The sequence below is a fragment of the Harpia harpyja genome, chromosome 3 (genome assembly GCF_026419915.1).
Source record: "Harpia harpyja isolate bHarHar1 chromosome 3, bHarHar1 primary haplotype, whole genome shotgun sequence".
Classification (NCBI taxonomy): Eukaryota; Metazoa; Chordata; class Aves; order Accipitriformes; family Accipitridae; genus Harpia; species Harpia harpyja.
Window position 1 is genome coordinate 7,275,983 of NC_068942.1, and position 25,030 is coordinate 7,301,012.

The following is a 25,030-nucleotide window of genomic DNA, read 5'->3' on the forward strand; positions in this document are numbered from 1 at the left end:
GATAGAGTTAATTGTGTTCCTAGTAGCTGGTACAGTGCTATGTTTTGAGTTCAGTATGAGAATGTTGATAACATTCAGTTATTCAGATGTTTTCAGTTGTTGCTAAGTAATGTTTAGTCTAAAGTCAAGGATTTTTCAGCTTCTCATGCCCAGCCAGCAAGAAGGCTGGAGGGGCACAAGAAGTTGGCACAGGACACAGCCAGGGCAGCTGACCCAAACTGGCCAACGAGGTATTCCAGACCATGTGATGTCTTGCCCAGTATATAAACTGGGGGAAGTGGGGGCGGGGGATCACTGCTCGGGGAACTAACTGGGCATCAATTGGCGGGTGGTGAGCAACTGCACTGTGCATCATTTGTATATTCCAATCCTTTTATTATTACTGTTGTCATTTTATTAGTGTTATCATTATCATTAGTAGTTTCTTCTTTTCTGTTCTATTAAACCGTTCTTATCTCAACCCACGAGTTTTACTTCTTTTCCTGATTTTGTCCCCCATCCCGCTGGGTGGGGGGGGAAGTGAGAGAGAGGCTGTGTGGTGCTTAGTTACTGGCTGGGGTTAAACCACGACAACTTAATTGAAAGAGAAGAATCCATCTACTGGAAATTCATATTGTTCTTAAGAAAAAGTATTGAGTGGCCCAAGCTTACTCAAAATTCGTGTTTGAAGTTGAAAGGACCAATGGCTTCAGTGGTATAAGCAGGTTGACTAGAGTAATAGTGCCTCAAACACTTCTTTTATAAACTAATCACCAGTGTAAAACACATGAATATTAATCGGGAAAGTAGGTAGTAATTTCTCACCTCTCTCTGGACAGACTACATGTAACCTATAGCTTAATTTTGTTCCCTGTGGTTACCTGAACTGGTCTGAACCTGCAGGCTGTGGTCTGTTCTAGCTACTAGATGTGAAACTTTCTATACTTTTTGCCTGCTGTAATGTGCTTAAAGTCTTCCCTTCACATGTCTTTTTGGCCTTACTTTGGCTAAAAGCAGTACAACATTGCTTGTAAACATTCTAAAGCTTAATTTAAAGTCTACAGAAATCTCTTAGTGCTACATATCTGGCTTGCTTTCTTCCTGCATAGTTAGCTACACTTTCTAGTTGTTCTTTCAGTTAGCTGTTTTTGTGTTCTATGTCCCATCAAGATTCATCTTACTTAATGGGATTCGCTCCATTGAACATGAGATTGCAGCAAGAAACTCTGTGCTTTGGCTTCCAATATGCTATTAAGAGGTCTGTGATGGCAATTGTAAAGTAATTATTCTCACTGAGCTTGGAAACACTGTGAATCAGAGATGCAACTGAGATTCATGTTCATGTGGGAATATTTTCTAGCTTCCAAAGGAGGTCCAATGGCAGAAAGTGGATGCGTAATAACCAGTTTGGCTTGATGCATCTGCTCAGAGGTTTAATGAAACAGGCAGCTCAACTATGTGAAAGAAATAATCACACACTGACTTTCTCTTGTTATAGATGCTCTACTTCATCTACCATAGTATAAATGCATGAATCTAGCCAGGTCCCCTCAGAGACTTTTGTCTATGTTAATCATTTAATCAACAGTCTTACGCTAATGTGTGTTTCTTACCCTTATTTTCTCAGTAACTTTCTGTTGTTGATGCTATACAGTAATTGCGTTCCACAGCTTTGGAACATGAATTGAATAATTAAGTTGTAGGAATAACTTACTATGTTATTGAGAGGAACTGAGTTGACATGGACCACTGTGAATCTGTGAATAACCCTTAAATCCCAACCATAACAACAGCCAAATGTACATCACAAGTTAAATACATGTGCTATGCTTTCAACATCTTTTTAATGACAGTCATTTGACTATTTAGGCCACATGCTGCTGTAGGGAGAATACACTGGAATTTGAACTAATGTTATTCCTTGATTTCTGTCAGGGCTTCGTTCACATATGAAGGTCTGTTGTGTTTTGTGTTTTTGGCTTTGCTTTTTTTTTTTTTTTTTTTTTTTTTACTTAGAATGGTTGACTTTTGGGGAATTACTGTCAGACCTGTAACCCTTCATCTTTCATTTTTCTTTTCAGGCTGTTTTCCATACTCTTGATCCTTGAAGAGACAGAAAGATTGATAAGAACCTTTAGCTATGGGAGATCTCTACAGATTTTCAGAAATAAGAGATAGAGGGGCCAGAGATCCTAATTAAATACTCTATTTTGAAGCAGTTTTTTGAGTATTTCAACTTGAAATCCGATTCTTTCTTATATAGCCATGCAAATGTCAAATTTCAGAATATTCCATGATATAATAACAGTGTAGTTGTAGCCCTGATTTGGATAATGGCTATAACAACACTTATTAAAACCTTGAAGGTGGCAGAGAAAAGTTATAATCTCCTTAGGGTCAGTGCTCTTTTTTTTTTGTAGGCTTTCTGCAGAATTGAGATAGTTATATTGGAAATGCAAATGGACAATGTGACAATGTACCTCAGAACTTGGAGGTTTTTCCCAAATCTTTGTGGATGAAGGGTTTTGTAAGAATTTTTAAGATGGATACAGAAGACAAATTGAATTCTGGGAAGATTTCTGCTTAGGCAGTTGCCTTCTCTTAAGCACCAGGGGCTTTGAAATGAATGTGGAGGTGTGTGTAATGTAATGCATCACATACAGACTTTCTTTGGTGCATATGGAATGGTAATTTCAAGGTCTATGTGGATGTTGGGGGCAGGGAAATTTGCATTATTCACTGCTCTGTCCTGAGTCTGCAAGTATCCTCCTGTTTATAGTATTTTTCTTTGGGAACCCTGTTCTGCAGAGGGAAAACCTGCATCTCTGAGGCCTAGAAAGGAAAACTGAGGAAGATATCCTCGGCAAATACTGCTGTGTTTGATTAGCTGGTGATATAGTAAAGAGAAGTAAATTGAATGGTAGCAGTTTATGAATTTTAATGTGTTTTTTATTCATATACTATTTTACTGTATTTTTAGTTTTATATATATAAAGTATGCAAAGGACTGATTACTCAGAAAAGTCATTCTTAAATGTAAATCCACTGAACAAAACCAAATCTTATTACAGCAAATATGGCTAAGGAAAATATTGTTTATTCACAGAGCTTGGATGTGGAAATGAGAAAATATGCTTTAGTTTGGAGTAGGTGTAAGATAGAAAAACGTTCTGAGTATGTGTGTACAGGTTAACATACAATGCTCCACTTAATATCAGCATTCACTAAACTGTGATGCTCTTAGGGGGCACAAGCATGTGCTATTCCTGGCTATCTCTGCTTAGCAGCTGCAGACAACCTTGAAAGGAATTTCAGTAATCCTTGTAACAAACCTGTCTAAGCAGGAAATCTGCTGTTCTTTTCTTTCCAGCAATAGGGTCCTGGAGACCAGGGCCTGAGGAAGCTTAGCTCAGGTTGTGGTGTCATGAGATTGACTGAGCTAATCTAACAACTCACTGCCACTGGAAGGAGAGAGACTTCCTTTTTCACCCCTGCTCCCAGCTGCACAGCCTGGATACCATGCATGGCCTCTGGTACCCACTGGGAACAAAACTCACTGATCTGAGGACATTCCCCTTCAACCCCAATAATAAAAAAATTCGCAAACCAAAAGCCTGAAATGTTTTCTCTTCAGAATCTGGGTAGTAGCTGGGAACAGGAAAGAGTTGAGCAGGCATACTGGTTTTGGTATCCGAGACAAAGATGGCATTTGAAGGCAACTGGATTTGGGGGTCCACGATGTGCTTGTTTCAGAGACACTGCAGAGGGGTACTCTTACTGCTTGCTTCTGAAGTATGAACAGTGATCTATGGACTGATGAAAAGAGGGGGCTATATACCACTCCCAGAAGTAGGGGGTCTCCCTATGGGGTTGGGAAGGGCATCAGTCCTGGGAGCATATTGCCTGACAGTTGCAGGGAACAGAATGGGAGACGTGTCCAGGAGAAGGCAGTTAGAACAGGCATGGGGCTGAAAGCATGAGCAGAGCTGACAAGGCTGGTAGAAAGAGAGGCAGTGGCTGCTGGAGCCACGCTATCTTCTCTCGTCTGCTTACCACCCAACACTGGACTCCAGAGACAAGTGGAGAGGTATTGATGGGGTCCCAGCTGCTGTAGAGTTCATGTGCCAATCTGTCCAGAGCTTGCAGTTCTTTATCCAGAGTAAGCCAAGACTCCTTCAATCTGTCAAAACCCTTTTCCTACTGAGAAAGTAGTAGGGAAGCTACTGATTAGTGCTTACACATGTATCTTATTCTGATGGTTCCTCCAGCTGTCCATAGATTCAAGATCTTTGGATTCCAGTTGTCACTTGTGTGTTTTCCAGATGAGCTCCTATTAATTTTTAGTCTGTAGGATGTTGTCCTTTATTTTTGCCTCTCATACTTTCCTACTTTGCAGCTGGTCAGGTTTTGAGTTGGTTCCAACAATAATTTGCCCAGCAATCATAAAACTTTCTGTCAACAGTAGTTTATTCTTTAAAGAAAAGAAACCTAAATGGCTTTGGTGCCTTGTAGGTTATCACTGAAGAGAGTAAGTTTTGCAAGTGACTTGTCTGTTTGATGTTCAAGCCTACTGTGAGCTAAAGCCTAGTATTAACTTCCGTCTACCTTCTGTGGTTTTAACATAGCTCAGATTTGCAGCCCTTTGCCTTCTGTTTACATCTTCCTGTTTCATCCCCAGTTCCTCTGCAGCAGCATGTCTTCCGGGATACATTCCACAATAACATGTTCCTAGTTTGAGGATTACTTCTGTAAACTGAAGTCCTGCAGCAGTCTCACAAGGAAGTGATGATTTTAAGTGATAAGGGATTTGCCTGAAACTGTGACTATGATTCTGCTTTCTATGCTTCACGTTTACTTGTGTTATATTAGTGCAAATGAGATCACAATGAGATTGTGGATTTAGTGTTTACATGTAAGTGCATTTAAAAATCTAGAGAAAAAACTTGAAATTTTGAATTTTGTCTCTCCTCTCCCTTCCTATGTAAGGCAAGTATTTCTCTAAAATTAACCTAGTTTAGGTAAATGATCAGTTATATGAAGCATCCGTCTTAAAAGATATACATCCTATCTTCATGTTGTGCTAGAACATATCCATGAAGTCTAGAAGTGGAATAAAATTTTTAGTTTTTCATTGTTTGTAAGGTTACATAATTGGTATGTTCTCTGCCCCTCATTTTAATTGAGGGATAGATAAATGAGTTGAATGGAAAATTAAAAAAAAAAAAATCTTTCATCCTGGTTATTTGCAATGTAAGTCTATTATCTAGCTTTATTCTTTAATGTGCATTAGCAGATCTTTTCCTGTGAAACAAAGGGTGACCTAAGGTATGGAATGAAATGATGTAGAGGATCTATCTTGAAAGTACCATATTTAATATAATTTTCATTTCTTTTATAATCCCACATTTTCATGTAACAGACTGGCCACACATAAGAAATGGTAAAGCTCACTCTTGTGGTGTAGTAAGAGAAGTGCAGAAGCAACAGCCCTTTATTCTTCAGTGACTTTTGTTTGCACATAAACATTAGAAGTGACCCTTTAACATACTGCTTTCTGTAGATGGATCCTTGATATTTACATTCTTCTCTCGATGAACATGGTTTCTTTTGTTCTGTTTTTCTTTCTGTGGTCTAAGGAACTTTATGGGATTGATACAGCGCACTATCAGGCTGCTGGACAGGTATTGATGCTTACAGCACCACTAACCAAAGCTGCTTTACTAAAACTCACTGGTTTTTCATCAATCATGAAGTTACGAATGCAGCCAATGAAGGAGTTGCGTGTAGACAGGCTGGATGTTAGCAGAGACTCTGGAAGAAGGAGATTTAAAAAAAAATAAAATTAGAGCTCGTGATGACCAAAATAATCAGCTTGGTGGCAGAATTTTTTCAATTTGCTGCTAACTGCAGCTCTGCTGAATCTTCTGTGGATCTTTTAAAATGTCTGGCCTACTGCCAGTGTCCTAGAGACCATTAGAGTAAGTATGAGGAGTTATCTACATCTATGTAAAACTCTTGATACTACATAGTCAATAGGGGCCCAATCTTGCATTTTTTGACAACTGCATTTTCTTTTAAGTAACAGAGTAGATGAATCCCAGGGTGCATGTTTGTAATTTCTTTTAACATTACATGTATTGTCATCTGTGTCTGATTTGTTAGTTTGCATTTAGTTTACTATATTTACATGGTATTAGTTAGTATTGTATCTTGTTTGTTGTCATGAAGTTCTTTGTAAGATTTTTCTGTGCCAGGGTGATAATAGCATTATAGAGCCGATATATGGCATTGCTTTTGTGTTCTATAATTAATGTAGAAATAGAAGGCTCTATTATGAAGCAGAACAGCATTTGCAATTACCACTTTATATTACCTTTCTGGGATAAGTTCTGTCCTAATAAAATTCCACTTTGGATTTAAAGAGTGAACAGGCATCTGCACATAGATTTTATTATTCCCTTTAGGCTCATTTTTTCCTCCTGGTAGTGTGGGATGGATGAGAACATCACGCACTTAAGCCACTAATCCAAGATAACCAATATAATAAATTTTGTAGTTAGAGCTGTTCATGATTGACATGCAAGGCACAGAGAAATAATGCTGCATGTTTTCAATGAGAAATGTACAGGAGATGACTTAAAAATTGAATCACGTAGTGTTGATTACAGTTTGTATATGAACCCCAACAGAGTAGCTCTGTCTGTTGAATAAGGGAAGTAAATGTAGTAATCTTGGCCCACACTACACAGATGGTCTGTGAGTCACAAATTCACATTAGCAGACATCTGTGCAATAGAAATCACTAGTCAGAAAAAGAATTTTCATGTTTTGTCTCGTGTTCAAAGACACCATTGCTTGAAGAAGAGGGAAGAAGCCTACCAGCCACAAAACCTTGAGACTCCAGTTACAGTGACAGTGAGTTTCCAATCCCATAAATAAATAAATCACTTCTTAAAAAACAGTAAGCCCACACTGGAAAGTAAAACGGGAAAAAAAGTGATTTTTTTTCTAGCTGGCCGACTTCTCTACTGAGTCCATACCTGACCGTCCAGCAACTGTGAATGTTTTAATTTCAATGAAGCAGCACTTTTTTTTCTTTGAGAACTTGAGGCAGAACATTTCTGATCAGCTCTTGAGCCTTTGAATTTTACCAGGTTGTTCACATGAGATATGTTTTGTTCTTTTTTGAAATGAAAATAAAGTCTCTACACTTTCTCTGCAAACTGTGTTGAAATTTGAGAAAACTTACCACAAAGCTGCCAAAAACTTACCTGGTACACCTCCAATAAACACTGGCTCCCTGTGGTCAGTTGCCTTTGGATTTAGTGGCCCTACAACATGGTTGACTTCAGAGTCTACATCCAGCTGCACCACATTAGCATCTCTAATAACTGAAAGGAGAACAGGGATCAAGAAGATTGTAAGTAGCAGCACATGAGTCTTCTATGACAGACAGGAGTTATCTGATCTGAGTAGTTTGATTTAGTGTTTGCTAGGTTGGGTGTGAGCCATCAGTGACAGTATGTGGGCAAATTCTGGCATAGAGCAGGGCCAATGGAAGATACAGTGTGGGAGCAATGGTGCTTTTGAGTGGGGCTCTTGACTGCCAGCAGCTGTGTCTTGGCTGCAGGGTATGAGCATACAATGGTGTCTGGCTTAGAAAAACCATTTGCCAAATCATTCCCAATAGGAGATGTACTAGAATGCAGTGAAGTTTCCTCCTTGCTTGTGTGCCTGGGTTTCCATCAGAAGGAAACCAGAATGCATGGGGAAAGGGTGCACACTCATATCTCTTATGGATGTGATGCTGGGAGATAGCCCAAGTCAGCACCTAGACGGGAAGGTAAGGGAGTTCAAAGCACCTTAGGTTTAGAAGTACTTTCTGACTTTCAGACCCAGGAAAGAAGGATGGCTGTATGGCACAGAGGCAAAATCCTGTCTGTAGACATCTCTCTCTGTGAGGCAGAGGCTCCCCAGATCTGTCCTGTTATTTGACCTTTAAGGGCAGCATATACTTGTGCCTACTACATTCTACCAACTTATTTAACCTCTAATTGGGAAAAGAAGAATATCATCTGGTATAGGACTTAGGAAAGGTTGCCAGCATTTCAGCTAGGCTGTCTTGTGTTCTTTGAACAAGGAGCTTCCATCTTTGCTTGTTCTTTGCAGGAACTTGTGCTTGTCCTCCCAGGAAGGTCTACAGTTCCTGTATCTGAGGGACGAATATGACTATGTCTTTCACACAAACTTATGTCTTGACAGGCGAAAAGGAAGAACTGAGAATATGACCCCATTCCCTGTGCACTAGCCCATGGAGATGGTTGTCTGGAGGGGAGAACTGGGCTCTGTCACCTTACTTAGGGGATGATCATGTCTTACTGACCTGCAATTCGGTGCCACCTCCCATCGCAGAGACTCTGTTTCAGTGTCACTGAAGTTGAAAAATCCCTGATTCCATTATTGAGTTTCACAGTAACCTGGGGGAAAATAATGTAGTTCCCACTGTAAACCCCTTCCTGTTCTCTTTTTTTCCTTCTGTTGTAATAATGCTGTATTCCTCACTCAAAACATGCCTAGTACGTAAGTGAAAGAAAAACATGATTTCATGAAATTCTTTAAAATAAAGCACCTTTCTAATTCACAGAATTAGTGGGTTTGGGTTTTGGGTTTTTTTTTTAGATTCAATAGTTCTGCAACATTTCTGATTTGAACTCAAGGAAGAGTTCAAAAAAAGATTAAAAAATAACAGCTAATTTCACTCAAATTTTCTAGTACTGCTACTCTATAATTTCCTGTGTGGTAAATTGGTGTTTAGAGGCATCAGATGATGTTTTGGCATCTTGCTAGCCACTTAATAAGGAAAACAGTCATGAAAGCCCTAAGTATAAACAAACAGACAAGATGTGAGAAAGAAATAGATAGGGAACTTAAGAATCACTTTTAAGTTACTTGTTCAAGCTTACCAGCAAATCTCTGGCAGAGCTAGAAAGTGAACCTAATTCTAAATTTTGCACCTCTGCTTTATGTGGATTACGTGGATTAATATCTTTCTGCATGGAAGTGTTACAGCAGTGGCAGAGCAGTGCTGTGTCCCTGTTGCGGGGCACAGGATTGCCAGTGGTGATTGCCAGAGAACTCCAAACACTGAGTACAGCCACTTAGGCTTTTCAAATGTCTAAATTGTCCCTGCTAATACTGACAACTTGTAGACTGAAAATGTTGCAAGGAAACAAATTCTATTTAATTTTAGAGGATCTCTGTTTCAACATAGTTGTAACTAAGAAATTTTTAAACTTTTTTCCACAAGGGCACCAGCAAACAAAAATTAAATGATCCTCATGTTCTCTTTTATCCACCCTTGGACAGAATATATAGGAGTGATTAAAGCAAATACAGAATTGTGAGAGAAAGTGGCTTCTTAATAAATCCCCCAGACAAGCTGTACTGATAGAGAGAGATGCGTACATTTAAAAAATGAATTAAAAATGCTGATTGTTCTTATTTGTCCAGCAAAAATGTTTTCACAAAACAGTCTTTGGTAATGCATTCAAAGAGAGCAGATGGTTAATGGTAAAAAACACAGATGCTTACTAAGAAGGTAACTGGCATACCTGTTGCATTGACAAGCAGGGAAGAGCTGCTTTTCAAGGGTGAATTTTGTTTATGAATTGCATATGCGTTATGCAGGAAGTGAGGTTTGAAGCAGTAAGTAAGTGAGGCAGTATCTTTTGTTAGGCCAACTGATACAGTTGGAAAACCAGGCAAGATTCTGGACATTGCAAACCTTCCATCAGATCTTTACATAAGAAATACTAGGCTGGACTAGTTGTATACAGATTCAACCTTTAAATGCGACATGATACACAGCAATACAATGTGCTTTAGGAAGTTCCTTGTTAATTCACCAAGGACTAGCTACAGCTATAAGAACGGGCTTTATCTTACCTAACCAGCTGTCAAAAGTTAGGTGCCTAACTGAAGCACATGTTCTATCTATGGTCAATATAGAAAAATAGATTCTCTGAATGACAGCTGACTTAGTCACCTATATTAGACACCTGCCTTAGGATAAGATGAATCACCGTGTTAAATTCTCCACTCAGTCGCTCTACTGTAGGTTCCTGTTCTTTTAAGAGACGTGACAGCATGTTTCCTGAGGTGTTGCATTTCTAACTGAGGTACAGCCGGCCTCACTTAAATACCCTTCCGCTTTGGTTGACAGATACTGGGTAGTGCATTGCAGTGGTCAAAGAATATCCACACTGCTTAGTCTCTTGACTATGCCCTGAGTTTCTTTTCTGCAAAAAGGAAAAAAAAAAAAAATTTCCCCTGCTCTAAACCTTTGCTTGTTTTGTCCACTTAGACTGCAACTTATTACTGTATGTGTGCAATGCATAGCATGAAGGGATCCAGATTTTAGCGATGAACATAATAAAAAAATAGCAACAGCAATAACTATCTGGTAAGTTCATTTAAGACATCCCCCTTTCAAAAAAGAAAGCCTTACAAAAATCCAGAGGCTCTAGAAACCAGATCAACAGACAATCAGAATTTTCCCTTTCTCTCTCTCCCCATCACACACATATATGTTAAAGGAAGAAGAGTGAGCACAACTCAGACTTTTCTTTTAACAAACGAGAAATAAAAATTCATCAACAGTTACCTTACTTGTAACTGTTACACATTTTTAATGTGTGGATGAAAGAGCAGCACCAAAGAGTCAGTGCTCTTGCTTCTTTTCAACTGCTCATTAAATATTTGTAATTGGTATCAGTAAAGTGATCTGATTTCGTCCTAAGTGTTATTTTTTGTATTTTGAAATAAATATCTGGGTTGCCTAATCTAAGCAGTTAATATATTTAGGAGAGAAATAAGAATCAATTAATGGCAAATTTGTAAGACAAAAGCTGCATATAGCAGAGCCCAAGTAGGTAGGAGAGGAACCAGTCAAAGCAGTGGAGGAAATAGGACTTTCATTATACCTGTCCATTTCTCATGTGCATATTCAAGTACTCTCCATTCACGCTGTGACCATGCAGTAGAATTCCTGAGCTGCTTCGGGGACGTATTTCAAAAACAACTTCAAATTTCAGCCCTAAACTGAAGGATTCATCTGTGAGGTAAAAAGAATAACATTATTTTTGTACTGGGTTAGTGATGAAATTGGACATTTATTCAAAGTCAAAACAGAAATTCAAAGCCCAAGGTGGAACTTACTTATCCTGTTGTTGAAATTATTGAAACATGTGCCAGTACACATACTTGAAGAGATGGCATGGTGTGCCATCAATGACCCATTTCAACTTTTGTTTTGATTGTTTGCTTGGAGTAGTAATAAAGGTTTCTTTATTTTCCCATTATTTAAAAAATGTATTTTGTTTAAAAATATTTCTTAGCAATGAAATGGACAGCAGAAAGTAAATAATCTGTATTTTTTAGCAGTTTCTTATTGTGCAATTTGGTAGACATTCAGCAGTCTTTATACAGTGAGTGGGAGTTCACTTGAGCTTTGATGATTCAGTAGAAGAAACTCCCTTTTTCAATCTGGTGGCAGGCCAGGGACCAAATTAGAAACACTGTCTAATTCTTCTTGGTGTTGCCAATGCATAGGGTTGTGCAGTTTCCTTTCCTGTTCAGATCAGAGCCTATGTGACCAAAAAACCCTCATAAAACACGTCCTGGAACATAACAGGCCTAAATGACAGAAAAGATGTATTCTGTCATGCTGTTCATTATCAAGACATGCAGAAAGCCTTTCCTTAGGATTTTTGCATTACATGTTGTTTTATTAATTAAAAAACTAAGGGATGACTATTTGCTGGTGTGCTTGGTCTTGGCCACATTGACTTCTGTATGTCTATAATAATTTTTCCCATATTATAATCTGTTCCCCTGTGAAATTATTCTAGTTATTTGAAATACATACATACAGATGTATTTATGTAACAACTTGTTAAGTTTCATGGTGACATTGTAACCTGTCAACATCAGCTGCTTACCACAATAATGATCTGTATCTAGTAATCCTTACAGCTCCCAGCCTCAGAAATTACCACACCCTTTAGGAAAATATGCCATTCTGAAGCACGGTGAATACTACTGTCTCATTATGGGATACATTTCTTTAGTAGTGTATTACCAAGGACGACATATCCTCCTTCTGATGAAAAGTATGTTCCTGCTTCTGATGGGCCTTCAAAGCAAGGCGTTACACTAAATGTCTGTGAAGCTGAATTAATTGATCTTCCATTGAGCTGTAAATTGCTGAGACAACCACTGAAACTGTAGACAGAGTTAATCTGAGGGGGGAAAAAAAAGCATGATTAGTAGAGAAACTGCTTGTGGAAGGAAATAAACTCTTCTGTCCTTATTTGTACTTGTTTTACGAGCTGTAAGGCTGTGGTTGTCTGGTGCTGCATCAATTTTGAATTAAAAAATAGTTTCCAGAGAAAAGAAGCAGGACAGATACTTTTCCTAGCCTCTCATTTCTCTCTGATGACTTCAAGGTAACTCCAGCTTGTGTTGTTTCTCAGACAGTCCTTACTGAACTGTGAGAAATAAAGTGCAACTAGGGCAAGGCAGTGTTATATGTACCTCATACCCTCAAGGCATGACAGGGGTCTACTTTTTCTGAGTAGTGTATCTATCTTGTTAGGCACATAACACTAAAGATTATCTTGAAGGACACTTGATTATGTTCATTTTTGCTTTAACACTCCTTTCTACATAATTCAGTATCAAGATGTAGAGCAGAATCCTGACTTCTAGGTACTGTCTTAAAACAGAGATACTAAGACAACACTAAAATCTCTCCAAAACTCATCTGTATCTCAAACTTTAGGGTGAAACTGATCTCACCTAACTTTACCTGTCTCATCTAAGCTTGGATGTCACTAGGATTTCTCTGTTCCTCAGGGACCACTGGTTTTCCAGTTGCTGCTGCAAGTCTATGGAAGTCTAGCCCAGCTACTGCCAGCCCAGCCCTGCAGGAGCTTTGCTATCCACTTGAACTGAGCTCCGTGCTCCTCAGCATGCTGAGGATTCAGATCATACAGTCAGCTTTTGCACTAGCTGTACATAGAGGTATGGGATGATGTAATGGGTGTCTGCTTTACCTGGATATTTTTTACAGCTTTTCCGGGAGCTACACCCCCAATATAGAGTGGTTCAGTGACTTGCCAGGTATTAACATTGCTGCTGAAAGGTTCTTCCAGTACTCGGAGACCATCAATTATCAAGCGACCAATATTTTTGCCTCTAATAAATATCACCTAGAAAGGGAGGAAAAAAATTTGGAAGATTACTTTAATCTGTTGAGTGAACACTCCTGTGCAGTGGAAGAAGATAAGAAATTTGAGAAGAAAAGCTTGTGAGTGATACTCTACAAACGTGTTTCATTAACTGCCAATATTTTTTGCCGGACAACCCTCTCTTTTCATGTTCATGTAAAGGCTAGATAGTAAAACTGTTCTTTCTTACATTTTGGTGTACAAGGCAGAGGTAATCAAGGTGTCACAAGGTCTACTGATATCTGACCATCTTATATTCACATATATGATCCATTGCTACAGTGCTGTCATTGTTAGCATTTTCATGTTCTTCACCAGTTTTATGGTCTGGATTCATCCAGCCTGCTTTAAACACTTAAATGCCCAAGTTAGGAGCTTAGTAACTGTAGACTTCCTCTGTAGTCAGTGAGGAGGGAGAGGTACCTACAGAGGGAAATTCACCTTGACCCCTAAAATTGGCTTTTTATTTTCATAGACTACAGAGGGAGACTAAGACAGCTGTGCTCCTTGCTTAGGGACTTCAAAGAAATTTGCTGAACACAATTATCCTAGTCCTTCCTTTCCTAGCTAACTTAACTCTTAATTGCCTCACTGTTCTGCTTGTTGCCATCACTTCTCTTCAGCTGTTAGTGTTGGGAATTGCTGGATTTTTATAACTGACATACTTTCCTGTCCCTAGTTAATGACTTGATAAAATGCCACATGGAAGATTTAAAAACTTTGGCAGAAGTTTCTCAACATGTAAGTGTGGTTATGAACACATGAATGAAAACTTCCTGAGCTGTCACATCAGCAGTGTCTTTACTACAGCCTTGATAGCATGTGCCATCATGATTGCTTTCTTTTACTTACATTGTGCCAAAGGCCATCATTGTATTTCTCTTGGCTCTTAATCCTTATCTTCTGTTGACCAGCATTAAACATAAAAATGAGTCGGCCATGAGCAACGAAAAGGGCCATGAAGTTGGTCTCTTTTTGATCCGAGACGTAGAAAATCATTCCATGAGATGAGTGAGTTTTCAGACTGATAGAGAACTGAGCTCTGGCACATAAAAACACAGTATTAAAATTAGAGCAGATATAACTGACTTAAATCAAACTGCAGCAGAGGAAGACTGAGATTTTCCTGTCATCCAAAGGAATATACATCTCCTTTATGGAAGTTCTGTTTCTGAGAAACATTCTGTACTGGATTTTGGAGTAGAAGTCAAAGTTGGAGAAGAAGCTGCCTTGCAAAGAACTTGTTTTCAAAAATTAAAATCTCCGGAGTGAATAAAATCAATACAGACCACCAATAACTGACACTATACATGCTACATTTCCATTCCTGTTGAACAGCAGTGTTGGGGGACTTTTTAACTGTGATAGCGTGGACACCTGACAGTTCACAATTCTTTATTGTTATTCCAGACTCACTGCTAAGCTTCTCCTTCATTGTAGTTCCTTGTGAAGTCCAAGACAACGTGGCAAGTTATATCGACTTGGTTTGACGCTGTCAACAGTGAAGATTTCTTGAGTGATTGGTATTATTGCTTTGGGTCTAAAAAATGGCAAACCTGTACTGGTGTAGGACAGTGCCAGCACTGATAACTCCTGTTTCTCATGTCAGGTGACTAGCCTAGCTTCCATTCTTAGTGTTGCCTGAAGGATCTGTATGTTCCCCATTGCATGTGTGTACATTCCACACACACTTTAGGCCCTTGCCAGTATCTGTTGTTTTAAAACATCACAAGTCATTGTTTTTTTGAAATGCACATTAAATGATGAAGCTGTAATAACAGTTGTAAAACAAATATGTCTTGTAGGGATGAAGAGACATATTAAAGTTTGGGTTTTCCTTCTTCATATGGGCACCATCAGGACTGCCCTACGTGAAACACTATTGAATTAAAACAAACGTAATGCTTTTTTTATTTAAGTCAGGAAATAGCACTCTTCTTTTCTGAGTTAGTGGTCTGGTATGCTTCCAGGAAGTGCTGTGTTGTTGAATTTATAGTCTTTCATGGAAAGTATTAAACCAAAATCCTTTGTTGGTCATAACATACCATATGGCATATTCTGTGGGAGCCTGGGAATTAAATGTCCACAATATCTGGACTCATTATTAATTACTTGAATTTCCATTATGGCTTGAATTGGACATGGTTTTCATAGCTTTATGTCCTACTGCACTGTGTAGATTCCTAACCATTAAATAGCTGACAAGGTTCACTCAACATGTAACTGCTTCATTTCTTGGTAAACTGTCATGTTCTTTTCCAGCTCTGCTCTAATGCCATTGCTTCTTGTGTAAAGAGACAAAAGGTGCATTGCTTGTACAGAACTAACATCCTCAAAGTCTTCATACAAATAGGCAAAGAGACACATTTTGTTAATATATGTTGCAGATGACGACTGCACAAGAGGGTTGTAACTGGAAACACATTCTATTTATTGCTCTTACTCAACTGAAACACCTTTTAATATATCCTAACAACATGTTCTATACAAAAACTGGCCTAAGATACAAAGGAAAAAGCCAGGGTAACAGCAGAAATGTGTCCCTTTTTTTTATTTGAAATACATCTTTCTCCTCCCCAGTATATGTAATTTTTATTTCTAAGGTCCCTTTACCTTTGACTGAAATCCTTTGGTATGTGATCAAATTCTTGCCGGCTGTTTGCTGTTCCTCCAAACTGATATGCATGTTCAGTTGCCTTGGGATTCATGGGCAAGTGGCACTGAGGGTCTCTTTGCATATTCACTTCTTGATACAGGTTTTTGAGGCCAGTTGAAGGCTGTGAAATCTTGTCTTTATCTCTTCCCACCTTCATAGAAAGAGAACCATTAACCAGAAATTTTAACTAAGATTGGACATAATAAAATAACAGTATCATTTATACCTAAGCTAGTAATACATTTTTTTCCTTATAAAAATAGCAGGAATGGTTCCAAGTCAAATTTTCCTTGAACAGATCTACTATAGATGCTGATTTAGGGCAGAAAAAGGGATAAACAGAATACTTGTGTAGCTAACATAATTACAATTCAATTCTTTTGCAGTTTTCCTAATTTAATCTTTTCCTCTCTGCTTTTGATGATATCAGATATACTATAGGCATAAGAGGACATGCTTGGACTAAAAGTTCTGCATGCTGGAAGAAGGGGGTTCTTTCACATTCATATTAATGCATGCTAATTGTACCCAGTAGAGAGCCACACAGACGTAGCTGAGAATAGAAGCAACCTTATTGCCTTTAGAATATAGAAGAAATCAAGAAGGCTTGTTTCTGCAGTACTTTTTTGAAGATGTCATAAATTTTGTTTTACAGTTCTAGCAAGAGAGAATGATGCAAGTGTAGGCCAGATAGATCGGGTCAGGGATGCAGTGATGGAATATGTAAAGAACAGGATCCTTTCCTTCATACATGTGAAATAGTCTTCAGGTGGTACATTTTGGATCCACGATTTGGAGAATTCCCAATCGTGGCACAGTATGTATCAACTTTGGAAAACTCTAGGATGCTACTGGGGCAATTTGTAGCAAACCTTTTTATTACGGTTTCCTTTGGCTTTTGATGAGTTTTTTCCTTTCTTATGGAGAAGAGCAACTGGAGGAGATTCAACAGGGCATCCATACAAAGAAGTCTGAACTTTCTCAGAGTACTGCTGGAAATCTTCCACTTCAACCTCTCGATCCAACCTGTGTTTCAAAAAGGAGATTACAAGAACAGCTTTTTTCCAAGTGTTGGAATTGTCTTCATAAAAATCACAGAATTTTACATTTATGGTTTAAATGATGTTTGGATGGGCTTTTTTTTCATTCTTGGATCATGGATAAAAGTACAGATTTATCAGTCAATGTTTGGGTAATGCAGGCAGCCTATACTACCTCTGCCTGTTGTATCCGTGCTTACATAAACAGAGAGTATCAACCTGCAGCATCAAATTAACTTTAAAATCTTCTATATAAGAACATTTCATAAAGTGATTAAAATCAACAAGTTCTGACCATTTTCACATGACCAAACTCCTAACTTTCCCATCTTCTGTGAGATGCCTTAATATAATTTTGTTTCAAAGGCAGAGCTGAAAGCTACATAATATAAATGTAAATTACAGCTATGCAAATTATACGTTGCAGCAGCAGCATTAGCAAGTGCAGTACTGAAAGCTGATTTACATCAAGTTATTCCCACTTTAACAATATATTAACCTAGCAGGTCTGTGCCCACAGATTCCATGGCAAGTAAGGTAAGAAACTTATTCACACATACTGTCTAGCCTCACAAAATGAGTCAGGGATTTTTTTTGTGACAATAAATCAGTTCTCTTGAGCTACTATTCGAGCTGCCAGGCAGTGGCTGCCTGGTAATGTGTTTGGGAAGATGCTACGCACCTAGTGAAGTAAGCATTGCTTATGCAGCCAGTGAAGTTGGCTTGCTGCGTTCTGAGGGGAGAGCCGCCAAAATAAAACTTCTTGACGCTGTCCGGGCTTTTCCCTGCTCTGTCCTTTGCTGGGTTCTTCTTGCTTTGTTTCTTGTCATCAACAGTCAGCTCATATCTGCAAAGGCAAAGCATCCATTTTGTAGGCTAGTTTCAGAAACATCAATGCCAGTGGTTAGACAGCATATTACATGCACCCAAAATGCTCCGCTCAGTGTATACATTACTGAATGGTGGTACTGCTCAAAGTCATGAGAAGACCTTCTCATTTCCAGCTATGCAACAGGTAGCAGTGCAATAACCCACTGGCAAAGTTGAGCCCAGAGGCCTATGGATTTAATAATATTCTGGGGTTAATTGTGAAGTCCAAAAAAATACAGTCCACTCAGTGAAGACAGATAAACTAAGGGATTGCTAATAAATGGACGGAGCCACCATTTGGGTAAAATAAGATCTAAACACGTGCTAATCCTTCTTCTTTATGCCCCTATCCCTTTTTCCTCCTCTTTCATCACAATACATTGATGTTTGAGCTTATACAATGTTTTTTACCTAATCCAATTTTGCAACACATTAATTGCTGCAGAAGTCAGGAAGGATTCTATTGCTTTAATAAGGAACTGAGTATAACTAAAGCATCAGACATTGATTTTGTTTGGCAAGTTCAGAATTCAGCACACTCAGGGAAACATGACAGTCCCCAAGGCTATTCCAAGGCACCTTTTCGCACCTTCAACTTTTCAAACTATGTTTCTTGGAGTCAGAAGTCAAAGGTACAAACCTCCATTTCCATTAGAAAACTGAGAATGACCTGGTTGTATCTGCATAGGCAAGATTCTTGAAGAAAGATGCTTTGATTATTCGACCTTCTAAGAAAATTTTAAACATAGAAAATGACACTAAAACATACCAATAAAACAATGCTTTCAAGATTTTAAGATGAACATAGGGAGACTTATTCCCTGCTGCTGTATTTAGTCTCACATTTGTGTCTGTCAGTGCTAAAAAATATTTTGAACATGTTCCACTGCATATATCCCGAATGAATGTTTTTTGTGAAGATGCCTCAATTACTTCAGGGTCAATTTCGGATTGCTTTAACAAATCAGAACAATCAATCCTGATGAAAAATGAATCTCATGCTAGTCTTTAATTATATTAAACTGCTTTCATACCTTAGGACAAAAAAGGACTAAGCTTTTAGAAAAACTATTATTTTAGTTTTACTAAAAATTACCAGCATCTCGTGCTCAGGCCAAGCTGGCCAGTTTTCAATCACATAGATTTTTGGCTTTGTATTTTCTTAACTGAATAGATCAGTTAAAAATATCACTTAAAAAATCCCACTTAAAAATCACTTTGCAAGTGAATATTAAATGATAACATGCTTTACAAGAAATATTTATATACTAAAGGTAGGGAATAAAAGATGCTGGACAGCTTTACCTTTCTGGTGTGACAGAAGTGATGATGAAGTGGGTTTTTCCATCATTGTAATTTCGGTCTGGTGATTGAATTTTGGTTCCACTTGCATTTAAAACCACAGCACCTCTGTCCATAGAGATGGATAATACATCTGACTGAAATATAGACAAAAACATCTTCATAAGCAAGTGTAACACAGAAAAATTAACAGTTCTGTGCATTTTCATGTTGTATTTATTTTCCTTCCTGCTGTTTTCCCCATTTGTGCTTTATTTGCAGAAAGGTATACTGAGAAGCAAAGCAGGGGATGATCTCATTAGAATTGATATTCTTGCTGGTTTTTAAGCCTGAATTCTGGGAATTCTGGTGCTGATTATGTCTCAAGTATGTCACATGAGCTCCTTCCATCTAACATGGTTGCATGATGTTTACATTTCATTTGTGTTTCTGGTACTCCTGGTACTGTATAGAGCAGCTGTTACTGCAAGATTCCTGCTGTCGTAAGACCAATACATTTTTTTTTTTTTCCTAATTCCCTCTGATCAGACCAGTTCAATCACTCAAAATTATCTCAGAGATAAGATCTGCTATCTGGGTCAGGCATACGGGATCACTATGCCACATAGCAGGAATATTGTCTGTTCCATTAGAGCAAGCACTGCCACTGTGCACTGGAAGGAATCATCCTGTCTCCTACTGTCAAGTGCTAAGTAGCTGAACCTCCATTTTTTAAGTAGGGCACTTGGCACCTCATAGGATTAGAGCTTTTGATTTAACACCAGAAGTGGTGTGTGTAAGGCTTCATTTATGCAAACGATGTGGATAACTGACATGGTTACTGATTTCAATTTAAGGTAATACTCCAGGCTGTAAAATGTAAAAGTTCAGGAGTGGTTATCAGTGTCATACAGCCTTCCCTGCTGCACTGCTGATGATCTTCTGCAAGTACAGCAGAACAGACACTCGGGGGTGGTTGCAAATGTTCTGTCATCTAAGCTCATGCTTGCTGCAGATATCAGTCTGAGCCTGCAGGATCTTGGAATCGCTTTGGCTCACACAACATTTTGGGAGTGCAAGTCCATGTTTCTGCCCATGTCACACCTCTGAGGGGGCATTTAGAACAAGGAGCCATTCTCCAGTGCAGCTTTTCCCAGCCACACATGGAGGTCTAAGTACTATCTGGGAATACAGGCAGCTTTCTTACTGATTTCTGTCAACTCAGCAATGCTCAAAATACCATCCCACTAATTCAAACAAACTTTGTCTTTGCTTCTAGGGGATTGTGTCTGGATGGAAAATGCCAGGCCCTTAATACTATTTGTACTTTGGTAGCACCTACAGGCCCAAATAGGGATTGCAGTACTGCTGAGCACAGCAAGACCCACTGTGCATTTCTGCTCTAAGGACTTTATTGAGCACAAATGGATGCATATTAATTCTAGGCATATGATCAAATCCTCTTCTCAACATCAAAATAATGCCTAAGCATTGCTGTTTTTCATCTGTAGATCAAATGTGAACTGTGAAAATGAGGTCATCAATGAATGCTTCTATATTGGAGACCGCTTTCTCTATTATGAAACCATGAAGTGAGAAATTGTATTATTCCCCTAGTATTCTCCTGGGAAACAATGTGAGGATAAAATAAAACCAACTGTAAAGAAATATATACTTACTCCTTCAGAATAGTAAAACAGCAGCCCGTTGGGCTGCAATGTCCGGAAATTAAAGCCTCCTTCAAATTCACTAAAGAGGGATTCTTTTTGGCTTGATGCAATGAAGCTCTCTCCATTGAAATATGCTTTGCGGGACATCTGTGTATTAAATGAAACAAAATTACAAGTAAACCTCAAGAAAACATTCAAATCATAAAAAGAATGAGGCTACTTCTTTTTTTTTTAAAGATTCAGCCAGCTCAGTTCTATAAAACCTTCAATTTTTCATGCATGTCAATGTAATTTATATAGGCTTTCCCTTGCATGCTGTGAAAATATTAAGAAAGTGTAGCCATTTTAGACAGTGTAAGCCGAATTGTTCTCAGTTTCCTCGGATTCTTGGCCTCATCCTAAGTCTGCTGTTATTAGTGGGCCTGAAGACCAGAAGCAGAGGGGGCTCAAGCCCCTGTGTATGCTGTGTGGCACTGATTCACCATCCCAACATTTTATATATTAGTTTGTGTGCTGCACTGAGTGCTGGGACGGGATGAGGGGGATGTTGGACATGGTAGTCTATAACCCTCAGAGTCTCAGGAGTAAAACTGGGTCTGAGGTAGGACAAATTGCAGCTAGCTTCATTGTTCACAGAGGGTGAGATTGTGTGATGAGTTCTACAAGTGTTGGGCTCCTTCATCTTCACAGATTTGCAGCATGGCTTTGGATAGACATGGCCATAGGATAAAGACCACAAACACCGTTTAGATTTACCAGCCTTGCATTGTAATGGACAAATGATGAATGATGGAAGGGATTGGAAACAAAATGGCAATTTTCTTGGTGGTAATGCTGGTGCAGTTGGTTTGTGTATCACAGAGGAATAGCTGGCCTGACTTAAGGGGAGAACTTATTTGAAGGGTGAATATTGTGCTCTCTTTTTAATTTCATACATCTATATTAGGATGCATGTGAGGATAATTCTCCTTGTTTCTTTAAGAAAAAACAAATTATGTTGGAATATTTCCTTTCAGAATACAGCACACAATTTATTTCAGATCCAGCTTTCACATTGCAATCTCACATATGATAAGAACATCAAGTGAAACAGCTTGTGCTGTAATTCAGGGTGAAAATTGGGTGTATGTCAGCAGACTTAACACACACACACGCACCACCCCCACTAGTCAGTGTGTGCATTGTCATTTCCTTGGTTGAAGACTTTCTTTCTGTTGTTTGGAGTAAAACTCAAGCTCACAGCTGTATCCATTGCCAAAATTTTGTTGTTATCTCACAAAAATGATGTTACGCTTACCAGTGAATCCTCTGGGCACCCGTAGCTGATTCCCAGGGTTCCTGGTTCCTCTAACAAGTTGAAATCCTTCTTTTGGAACTGGAAACCCTTCATGCAGCCTTTAAAGCCGATACTTCCTGCCAGATGTGAGCTAATGCTGTTGGAAAACAATGCCAAACAAGCTGCAGTTAGATAGCCCTTGCCTTTCTGAACAGACTTTTATCACCAAGGTGTTCTAAAAAACTTGGAAGAGCCTCAATCATTTGCCTCACTAGTGCCCAATTCCTGCATCTTTATATAAAACAACTAATTAACCACATTATGTGTTTTGAAAAGTCAAGATGCACCAGATGTAATAAATGTTATGGGGGGAAATATATGAGAGTTCAGAGAGGAGATCCATATAGAGTAACTTTAAAAAAATAAAAATAGCTGCTGAAATGAAAAGATTTTAAAATGTATTTCTACCCACTTACAATGGGTTTCTATCTCCATTTTTTAATCATTTTGGAAAAGTTCTGGTTTAGTTTTTCTGTATTGCCTTTAGTAGCAAGCTCCATTCTTGCCTTTGGAAGCAAATGGATCTCTGTTTCTTAACAAACAATAGTAACAGAGGTCAGGGAAGTAAGAGCAAATTCTGCTTGCTGATGAGTGGGTTTACGTGATCATAAATGAGAGCAGTAGGTGGGCTTCCAGGATCCTTTTTAGGTCAGATTTGAGGTAGATAGCACAGCAGTATACCCAACTGCTCCTACTCACTGCTCTAAGTTTTTCAACTCCACCCTTCACTAAGATATCACAGCATTACAGCACAGGGCAAATATAATTGAATTTATCCTCACAATACTCGAGGTGCATGAAGAGGAAGTAATTTGCTTAAAATTGCAGAAAGTCTGTGACAGGGCAAGGAAATTACATGGGATCTACTGGGTACCAGTCCAGGAGACAACTAGTGAACAAATACACTGACGGAGTGAATGTGAAATCTGGAGCTTTGACCTGGCTACCTGTAAATAGTCTTTGTTCTTTCAACAGGAGGTACCTTAGCAGTGGGATTCTTCTCACCTCGCATGAGATGATATTGACAGTGTTGACATCTGCTTCTGCGCTAGTTGTCTATGAGTTATCTCATTGTAAGGTAGACATTGGAAACATGATGGATGAATGAGGCTCTGGAAATGCTTATTTTTCTACATTGGCAAAAATGGACCATCAGGTGAAGTAGCGCAGATGTACATGTACATATCTGAAATAAGGTGAGGGGAGGAGCACCGTAGGGGCTTAATCTGCTCCTCAGTGAAATCAGCACGAAGGCAAAATCAACAGGAAGGCTCCTGCCATCCTCACTGGGATTTGGATCAAAGTGTGGGGTATCAGTCAACCAGTTTAATCTCTACTCTGATTGACCATGTGACTGGCTGGATGCCACAAATATGCCTTCCTGTTAAATGCCATTAATTTAACATTTTCTAGGAGGAACAGGAACTAGAGAAGATAGGCTTTAAACTAAAGAAAGGCTTCTGAGTTTATTTCTTAATGGTTCCCAGCACCCAGTGCTCATACCTCCCCTTAGCTTTCTGCTTTATGCAGTGACTGAGATGGGAGAAAAATAACATATAGTGGTACTTCCAGATTCATTTATTTGGGAAAAAAGGCAATTGACAGAGGAAAGAGCTGTTGAAGTGAATGAAAATACACTGCTTTGAAAGAATATTAAACTCCCTCTCTAAGACTAGAGCTAATTTCCTGCCCCTGCTGCTGCCCTCCACTGTCAGTTATATGTAAGTCTGTCTAGAAAAAGGAAGCATAATTATAAATAGTAGGTAGTAGTAGTAGAGAGATAGTAGTAGTTCATCAGTAGATGATATAATTCTAATACTGACTTATGCTCTGATGAAAATGGAATGCTGTCACCACATTTGGACTGTACTTTTTGCTGTCTACCTTTGTCATGAGAACCAAAGCCGAGTACAATAGCAAAGGTGTAGCTCTGCTTAAATAATTTCTGTATACATTTTTCAATACTGATCATATTTTTGCAATGCCTATGGATTTTTTCTGACACAACTTGTTTATTGAGATGCTATTTTTCCTGCTTTGACAGTACCTTCCGGGTGTTTTGCAGAATAACCACAATTCACTCAGAAAACTGCAGGCATAATTCATGTGATTCATCTTGTATCCTACATTTGTGAACAAGTCTCATCTGCCATTGAGCTGCACAATTGCCTAGATTTCTAGGTCCTTCTGGGCTTTTTCAGGGTTCTCTAGGCTTGATTAACCAAAGTAATTTTCACCATCCTTTTGTCCTTTGTTTCTAGATCGTTAATGTATTTAATACCAGCCCTAAGAGAGATCCTTTGGGCAGGTGGTGTAGACTTTTTATACTGTGAGAATTGAAGAGTTACTACTATGTCCTATTTTCTCTTTCCCAGCTGCTCTCTAATCCACTGCAGCCTTTCCCCTCTCCACACCACTAGTTTTCCTAATAGCCCTTTATGACGGACCTTTGTAAAGAACTATTTGAAAGGCCAGATAAATTATATACTCTGTTTCTTCCTTGCCCACCATTTTGTTTGCATGTTCAAATAATTACATGGGATTGAAAGGCATTGTTTTCCTTTACATGAAGATTGTCCCTATTTTAAAAGCTTAATCTGTAAGTATTTTATACCTCAGACATTATTTATCGATTCAACAGGCTCTCCTGACAACAAAATAAGGTTTCAGGAGATTTACCACTAATTCCTAGAAACTATTGTGCAACATTTTCTATCATCTTCCCTTTTTTTTTACACAGAGGGTATTTTAAGGAGAAATGGTATTTCTGTTAGCAGTTGTGACACTTAAAACAGCAGCTGGAGCCCTTCTGAAAATGCTGGCCTCACTGTTTGACCCCGGGAATGAATACTGCCTGTCAGAAGAGCATACCCTTCTTCAAGCAGCCAGTCGGCTCTCCCAGAGCATGA

The 25,030-nt window shown here is 38.8% G+C and overlaps 1 protein-coding gene across 1 annotated transcript in view; it reads right to left on the reverse strand.

The window, feature by feature from the left end:
- Window positions 1-5,415: 5,415 nt before the first annotated feature.
- LAMA4 (laminin subunit alpha 4) overlaps window positions 5,416-25,030 on the reverse strand; it is a 104,347-nt gene continuing 84,732 nt past the window's right edge. The window contains exons 26-38 of the mRNA XM_052781308.1: window positions 22,083-22,218; window positions 20,795-20,932; window positions 19,140-19,273; window positions 17,647-17,811; window positions 16,797-16,950; window positions 15,882-16,075; window positions 14,121-14,310; window positions 13,095-13,250; window positions 12,119-12,278; window positions 10,962-11,092; window positions 8,363-8,456; window positions 7,251-7,370; window positions 5,416-5,790 (exon numbers count right to left, since the gene is read on the reverse strand). Coding sequence (XP_052637268.1) covers window positions 5,645-5,790; window positions 7,251-7,370; window positions 8,363-8,456; window positions 10,962-11,092; window positions 12,119-12,278; window positions 13,095-13,250; window positions 14,121-14,310; window positions 15,882-16,075; window positions 16,797-16,950; window positions 17,647-17,811; window positions 19,140-19,273; window positions 20,795-20,932; window positions 22,083-22,218 — 1,918 coding nt within the window. The 3' untranslated portion in view covers window positions 5,416-5,644. The remainder of the gene's footprint in view (window positions 5,791-7,250; window positions 7,371-8,362; window positions 8,457-10,961; window positions 11,093-12,118; window positions 12,279-13,094; window positions 13,251-14,120; window positions 14,311-15,881; window positions 16,076-16,796; window positions 16,951-17,646; window positions 17,812-19,139; window positions 19,274-20,794; window positions 20,933-22,082; window positions 22,219-25,030) is intronic.